The 8,365-nt window shown below is 39.3% G+C and overlaps 2 protein-coding genes across 2 annotated transcripts; both read right to left on the minus strand.

The window, feature by feature from the left end:
• Positions 1-74: 74 nt before the first annotated feature.
• On the minus strand, positions 75-4,121 carry LOC113677963 (uncharacterized). The gene is made up of 3 exons (XM_027194823.2): positions 2,222-4,121; positions 1,402-1,609; positions 75-760 (listed from the first exon to the last, which is right to left on the minus strand). Exons 1-3 carry the CDS (start codon positions 4,046-4,048, stop codon positions 462-464), a joined length of 2,334 nt encoding a protein of 777 aa, XP_027050624.2. The 5' UTR covers positions 4,049-4,121; the 3' UTR covers positions 75-461.
• A 1,564-nt stretch (positions 4,122-5,685) lies between these two features.
• LOC113677968 (large ribosomal subunit protein eL34) lies at positions 5,686-8,341 on the minus strand. Its single transcript, XM_089188066.1, has 6 exons — positions 8,315-8,341; positions 8,120-8,184; positions 7,981-7,994; positions 7,455-7,534; positions 6,569-6,672; positions 5,686-5,803 (listed from the first exon to the last, which is right to left on the minus strand). Exons 2-6 carry the CDS (start codon positions 8,182-8,184, stop codon positions 5,716-5,718), a joined length of 351 nt encoding a protein of 116 aa, XP_089044192.1. The 5' UTR covers positions 8,315-8,341; the 3' UTR covers positions 5,686-5,715.
• Positions 8,342-8,365: the final 24 nt, after the last annotated feature.

Consider the following 8,365-nt stretch of genomic DNA (forward strand, 5'->3'; position numbering starts at 1 on the left):
AAGGGTGTGGTCCAGTACACTTAAGTATGACTTACACTTCCTTCCCAACATTTTCAAAGCGTTGAAAGAAGCTCCGTCTAATCCTTTTATTTTCTGCGCTTAATGAAGGACAATGGAAAAGAGGACGTTTGATTCGGACGTTTTATCGTTGTTGTCTACAGACAAGCTCATACGTCACGAAACGCACGTACTTCAAGGAGGAAAAGAGTGAATTAGCTTGATCCTTGCTCGCTCTCGCGCGAGCGGAGGCTCGAGATCACGCCCACTTATCAGAGCGCCTGCTCTATTTGGTAACCTGAAGCACGAAAAGAAACCCTTAGGTGCCATCATCTATTTGAAAAGTCGATCCCAGGCTCTAGGCGAAAATAGCTGGCTGAAAGGGCCAGGGCACTAGTGCTTAGTCCTTAATGTATGTTTATATCCTATATAATTTTTACAACGTTTTATCCGGATGTGCTATTTCAGTTTGGAAAATAACCCTTTCGATGTACACAGGTAACTGGGTAATGCCAGTTGTCAAACATCGTTCCTTCAGCTGAGCTGTAATGAAGATCAAAGGTCAGCAGAGATGTGTTTTTAGCTGAGAGCCCAAGGCAAGTGTCAGCGAACTTAAAAAAATCCAGAGAACAATTCCAAGAAGACCGGGGCACCGTGTCGATGCGAACCATTTTTTGCTCAAGATTCCCATTGACGCACCATTCGGGTGAGGTGTCCTCTTTGAAAGACAACCGCACTGGTAACGTTGCCATGGCAACGGTTCCTGTTGACAAAAAAACAAAAACAAAAAACAAAAAATAGAAAATTCATGAATTATTTTAAAGGCACTGGACTCTGCCAAGTTATGATGATAGAAAAGTAAAATAAGATTGACTGCCAGCGAGGTAAGATCATTAGAATGCTACAGAGCTTAATGAGTTATGAGGGAATCAGCTGAATTTTGTTGTGATACGAACCAAATCCTCTGATCCCCAAATGACCGGTCCGTAAATGTGAGGGGAACTTACGATATACTGGGAAGTAAATCAAATTTTGTTGGGTAGGTGCCGTTGGTCTTTTAGAACCCCCTACTATGAAAAATCCAGTCGTGAAAATGCAACCCTATCCAGTGGTACATTCAATTTAACTTGAAAAGTAAGTATTCCTTCCCCCCCTCTGGAGATTAGCTGCGGAAGATACGCGAGTCAGTATTTGGGATGCAGACCTTGTAATGACGGATGTATCATACTACGTATCTCGTGAAATACATCTCAAACCTCGTCAAAATAATTCTCTGTTACCCCTGGGATCACTATGGAGGAAGGAGTAAAGTGGGTACTCTCAGAAATAAGCTAAACTTTGAAGCAAGCGTGGAGGAACTGATACGTAGTCGCGCCGTATTACAAAGCCCAAAATGAATTTTACCTTTGGTGTAAAATCCGCTCTTGTGAAACCACGTGGAAGCGTGTCCAGACAAAGTAGCGTTGGTGGTGACTGTCTGTCCAATGTGGACACTCAGTTCAACTGGATATGACAAGGACAGTCGCGGTAGGCTGTAAATAACTGTTATATCAAAGGTGAGTCGAATGGCTCCACACAGACGTTGAAGGTAAAACAGAGGAATGCACATCACCTGGTAAAGTAAATGGGCATAACATTAAAGAAACCTTTGTTAGCAAATCTTTGTCGTAAAACCTAAAACAGAACATAGCCCCGGAAGCTAATCAGAGAAATTAAGAGAAAATATCACAAAAGCTTATTAAAACTTGGAGTTAAAACAAGCAAGTCTGAATGGTTTAGAGCAAGTTTCAATTGAGTGTCGAAAAACTTAAACCAAAGCAATCACAACGACTAATCAGAGTAAAGATTTGAATTATCATTAGCCAATCAGAGATCAAAGCGAAAACAACCAAACCGCTTGGCGCGTTATAAAGCATCTGAATCTGGTTGAAAGGATGGCGTGACTTTTCTAGAGCGCTATCACAGCGTGCAGTGAAAGCAAAATCAGTGACTTTTCTGGGCCAATCACTGAGCAAACTTAAGTTAAACTAACGCAATACCGGATTACTTTCAACGCTCAATTGAAAATTTCTCTATAGGCAAGCGCGGGTGACCGAGTCTCATTTTGTTTGAGAGGATGGCGTGACTTCTCTGGACCAATCACAGCATGCGTTGAGAACAAAATCACGCAATCCCGAATAACTTTCAAAAGTCAATTGAAATTGCTCTTAGTTTTTTGACTTACGAAGTCACCGGCATCAACCGTCCATCGACTAGTTTTCTGTTGCCCTTCTCGTGGCAATTTGCTTCTTAGCGCGCTCAGTGTGTGAACTTTACTGAAGGCTGATATACGGTACTGTTTCAATGCGATCTGGTAGCTAGTGGTTACAGACCAATCCTCGTCGTTGTCATTATCACTATCATCATCGTTATCACTGTCATTTTCGTCATTGGCTTTAACGCTGTAATCAATCTCTGCAAGGAAATCGAACCCAAAGATTGATGAGTGAATGACACGTGGAGGTTCTCGGATAGGAGCTGGGGCAGAGGAAGTGATTTCGTCCCAGATCTCATCTAATTCGGGTGTCTCCTGTTCTGTTCGTGATTTCCTGGCAGCTTTTTTGATGATCTGCGATCTTCTTGCTGTGACAGACCTCTTTCGTTTGACTTCGTAACCGATTCCATATGGTGCGTAATTCGGCTGAGGCCAGTATGGCACATTTTCATCGTCATCGTTATCATTTTCGCTATCATCATCATCATCAGTTTCAACACTGTTATCACTAAACTCTTCATCATCGTCATCGTTTTGGTAATCGTTTTCAGCTCCGTCTGATTCATCAGCATTTACAGTACTATACTGTTCAATCTTAATCATTGGAGGAAGTTTTGTTGATCTTCCGTGAGAGTTTCTGCTTAATTTTATCAGCTCTTTTATAACCTCTGAGGGCTTTTTCCGGGGGTTACCCTTCGGCGGTGCAAAATACAATAACACCGATTCCTTAACAGAGGGAAGAGTTAGCAGCTGGTTGAAATCTTTCTCGTTCTCTAAAATTTCCCTCCATTTTTTCCCTTCCGCTTCAGATTCGTCAACCGATTCCACAGTGCTTCGAAAAGACACCTCTAATCCATGGATGGGTTTACGCTTGCGCCCCGATGTAAAATCAGAGCTTATTGGGAGATGAGCAGAGACAGACATATCGCCTCTGTCAACCATCCCAGTTCTCTTGTCAACAACAGTAGTTTCGTCGTATGAAAGCCTCCATGAAGTCGATCTTCCTTTCTCATCAGCTGAAAAGCTTTCAAAGTCGCCTGGTTCAGCCCGGGTCGTTACAATCACTGTATCACGTTTTGTCATGATGGTGCGTTTAAGATGAACACGGCCTGGTAAAAGTACGTTTTTTGTCACAGCAAAATTCGAGGAAGAGCTCGACAGTTTGCTGAGCACAAATTCGTAAAGCCTCACTTTGATTATTGGAAGAAGTTGGTTTAAGACATTATAAACATAAAACGAAAGCTCCTGGTTGGTGTCAAGGTGATTTCCGAACACTTTAAAATGGTTTTCTGGGCCATCCTGAAAATCGACAAGTTCTGCGTTTGAAACGTGGGTAAGAAATGTAAAGTCTTTGGAGTGAGAGTAAGTTTTTGATTCCTTTGGTAAATTAAGAACTACTCCAAACCAACAATCGTCTTCAGTTCTGTTAATGACGTGCATCGAAACAACAATAGACATGTTTGTCGTGGTAGCTTCGTTGCCATTGATCTTGACTTGCTGGTCGAATTTATAAACTCGTACATTGCCTTCTTCCAAGCGAAGATCGACCGTAAAATGTTTCCAGTTCATTAGAAAAACCGTCGTTGCCACAGTTGCAAATAAAAGCATCAAGGCCAGGAGACCAAAGAAGAGCTTGGTACAGAGAGGAGTGTGATCCTTCTGAAAATGGACGTTCGAGAATTCCACCGAATCATTGTCTGTTTGATCAAGCCGACTGTAGGCAAAATCCTTGCGTTTTTTTGAAGATATGAAACCGGAAATTCCGGAACTGAATACCTTTGCTTCGGAAGGATTCATTTTGTGATCGACAAAATATTGGAAGAGTGTCGATCAGATAACAATTATCTTGCTGTTGAATTAATTATTCATGCAGAGAAACTGGTGGTCTCAAAAAGTTTTCTTAGCTGTGTAAACTGACAATATTCTCGTTTCGAAGTATGAAAATAAAAAAGGATCTGAATTAAGTGAAACTAAATAAAATAATTTCACAGAGATAGATATTGACAGACAATGATTGTGAGTTTGAATTCGTAATTCAGAGTTGATCAATCACCCTCTGACACTGAAGAGTGATTAGCATCAAATTTCTCCTTACAATATATCTCCTGAACCATTCAATGGAGTCACGAGAATAGAGAAAATGATCACCAACTAAAGAAATTCTAGATTGTGAAATAAATTCTCCTTGTAATCGCCTTAGGAAATGTACAGAGAACAGTGTAGAGAAAAGACATACTGATGTTTTGGTTTAAACGTTAAACAATGACCATGACGGTAGTGGTGATATTCAGATTTCGAAACGTAAATTCACCTTACTATATCCACGAATTTTTGTTCACGTTAGTCGTCACTTTTCCTGGGAAGCCTCTCTTTGCCACTCTCAAAGATGCTAAAAATACGTATAAATTTGAGCTCTGAAGCCTCTTGTTGGACTTGTTGAATTAGGAACTACCGGCAAATGATCAATGTAACATGGATGTTATGACGCAAATTAAGGCCGGGAATTCCCAAATTCGCATCCAAGGCGGTCAAAATCTCAATGAGTAACGGCAAAGAGAAACTTATTCCCATCTGTTAATCTAAGAAATCCGCGACAAGTATCCTTTCCTCTGGAGCTGTCTTGTGTTGTTTTGAGTTGTTTCAGTGGGTCTGTAAGTTACTTACTTTAGAGCAAAGTCCGCCGTATTTTTTGGGGTACCCGGGCTACATCACGTTTTATTTCATTTCTTTATTTTTTTTAAGGGTTACTGAAAATGAAGGGGGTAGTTTCTAAGGTTACAGTACTGACGAGAATTGAAAATATAGAAACTGTGTCATGTTCACTTACAATGTCAGACAAGAGTGGGTGAGTATTTCAGTTTAACATGCAACAGTACAGCTGCATTCGTTATTTCTCAATAGGTATCCGAGTACGACCGACCTACGACTCCAGATAGCGAGAATTAGTTCACGATTTTTTCTGTTTCCACAAATGTTCTTCTAGAAAGTTACACTTTCTTTAATGGTAAATAACATTCTAGTTTATGTTATCTCTTAGTTCATACTAGGGCTATGACTGGTCAATTTGGCGGGCAGTACTTCACAGTATTCAAAAGGGAGCTTGCATAGTTCGTGTTGTTTAGCAGGCTGGTGTAGAGGAAATATATCACAAGCATAGCTCGAAAAAAAATCCTTCAGAACCAAATGAGTTTCTACCCTCACTGGAGTTCATATATCAAATTTCAAAGCATTAATCAATTCAGTTGCCCACTCAGCTCAGATGAAGTTCAATGACGACCCTGAGCTTCCATAATGGATATAAAAGACTGGTGAGAGCGAAAGTGAAGGCAAAAAAGCAGACTAATGAATAATAAGGAAAAAAAAAATGTGTCCTCCCCCCCACCACATGAAAAATTGCTTGCTAAATAGCAGGCATAAAGCAAACACAGACAGTGTATGTACAACAAAACATTTATTTTTCAGCTTTAATCAGAGGATGTTTTTTTCCCTTGCTGTGCTTTAAGGACACGGACAACAATCTTCTGTTCCTCAATAAGGAAAGCCCTGACTATCCTATAAAAAATAAAGGTAAAATCTGATGAATCAAAAAAATTTTAAAAAATCCTTCTAAAACCTTTAACCCCTTAGAGAGTCTAGCATCTAATATCCCCCCTGAATCAGACATTAAAGTTACAAAAATAAAGAAAATAATCACCAACTAAAGAACCTTTTGATTATTAGACAAATTCTCCTTCTCAGCACCTTAGAAAATATATGGAGAACAGTATGAAGAAAATGCATACTGATATTAAAGTGTCAAGGGTTAAAGGATTATTTTCAGGACCTTCCTGAAGTTCCAGATGTGGATATTACTGTTGAAGAAAATTTTCAGCTTGTCGAACTTGGAGTGGTGTTCAGTGTGGTTGAGTCATTAGGTAAGCTTTTTTCTTTTTTTCTTCTTCTCAAACTTTGACTCTTTAGAGTGTTTAGCATTTAATTTCTCCTTACACTGTCTTTCTTGAATCACCCATTAAGGTCACAAGATTAAAGTCAATGATCACCAACTGAAATTGCTCTTGATCATGAAACAAATTCCTCTTCTCAGCACAGTAGGAAATGTATAGAGAACAGTATGGAGAATATGCATACTGATATTAAAGTGCAAAGGGTTAAACTGGCAACAATTGCTAAGTGGTCATGAAAAAGTTCATCATTGGTGTTTAAGATTTTCAGCAAAGGTATTTTTCAAGAGTAATATTTACTCAAAAGTAACCAATTTTTAGGATGTAGCTCTTTCCATGGAGAAATATATTCTTCTGAGGTGCGGACAACCCTTACCTTTCTCTCACACAACGGGCGCATCGTGAGCCACCATATGCTCTGCTTACAGTTTTTCGGGGCTTAGAGATGTGCATCAACTTCTTTGGACGGAGAGCTGGCAACTACATAACAGTTTTGCAAAAATCAATGGAAATTGATGGATGGTTCAAATAAGGTGAGTGCATAGTAGACATTTGCCAGTCACTACAAATACAGGCTTAACCTAAAAGCTCTTTTTTTAATTGAATTTGTTTGATCTGACTCTTAGAAAAAAATAAAAAGGAAATTTGTTTATCTACTTGTCAATGTCCATAAAAAGAAAAGCTGGCATTAAAAACTAGGTATACCAGTAATCTCTGGTTGTTAATTGCCAAACTCCTGATGTAAAAATGAAGCAACAAGAACTACACACTTCTGTTGGTAAAGCAGTTATCATTTCTTTCTTTTTGTCTAAGATATTACCCCAAGTTGTAGTTTTTCTAAATGATTTCAGGTTGAGGTGATTTTCAAATTTTTTGATTTGTCTTTTTCTGTGTGCAAGGATAGTGGTACCAATTGCAAAGAGGAAAACTAATCAATACAGTATGAAATTGCCATGACCTGAAACTTAATGTAAACTGCAACATCTACACTCCTCTTTTCTCCAGTTGAAAACATTGTCAAACCAATTCATCAAGTTTGTTTGTCAGGGGTCAATACCAGCATCTGGGGAAACTGCACACCTACCCCTCCCTTAACCATCAACCCACACTTGTTGTCAGTTAATGGTTGTTGGGTTAGGGGAGGGGTGGGTGCACAGTTGATCAGATACTGACATTGATCCTTTGTAAGATATTATTCTCTTTAACTGGAAATAAAACCCATGTTCATGCTTCTGAGTAACACCCTCTAAATATCTACTCACTCCTTGGAGTTTCTTTGGGCAGCCTCCACATCTTGGAACCTTGCCTGGCTTCTTTGTGTACAAGTAAACCAACTTTCCTCCTTAAAAATAAAATTAATTGAACGTTAATTGGCAAGGATAGAGAGAAACAACAGAACAAAAAATGGTTTGAGAAAAGAAGGAAACAGATGATTGTGTTGTCTGATTGATATCGCCTTGAAAAGGAACGATGGTGGTGTTACAGACGTTTTCAGAACCAAGTGAAATCGATGGGGAATTCTCACCCGGACAATCAGACAACACGATCAAGATGGAACCAAGTATTCTAATAGCTCTGCAAAATATATAGAGAGCTGTCAGAGAAACAACTCCCCAAACGGATTGACAATGCAGAGAAACGTCAAGAAAACAATACTTTAAAAAACTCTTCAAAATACAGACTTCTCATTTCAGCAGAAAAAATACGAAGATCTTTTCGTAATCATCTGAAGACTATGCCACAATTTGCACGAGTTACAAAAGAGATAAAGATTCAAAACAAACTTACCAGGAGTCTTGGAGCTGCAGATAGCGAAAAGAGAGAACAAAAAAGATAAATTAGAATTATGTTCACTGTTCACTTGAGTTTTAACGGAAGGACAAAACGATCGTAATAAAAGGTAACATTCACTCTTCGCTCAACTCACATCCTTTTCCTGTTGGATTTGGTATTGTAGGAAAGACGACGTCTATAAGTCAGTCGCTGCACCATCTGGAGCGAAAATAACACAAATGGACACACCAAGCGTTAATTATTTCAGATCACTTCAAATCAACAAAAACGGTGTAAGGATTTTTGAGGATTCAAAGGGATTTTGTAAGGTAGACAAATTGTTTCCAACCTTCACTTTGTTGGTGGAGCCGAAGAGAGCGACATGAAGGCGCGCGATGCA

The sequence above is a fragment of the Pocillopora damicornis genome, chromosome 1, assembly GCF_964200805.1.
Source record: "Pocillopora damicornis chromosome 1, jaPocDami1.2, whole genome shotgun sequence".
NCBI classification, from domain to species: Eukaryota; Metazoa; Cnidaria; class Anthozoa; order Scleractinia; family Pocilloporidae; genus Pocillopora; species Pocillopora damicornis.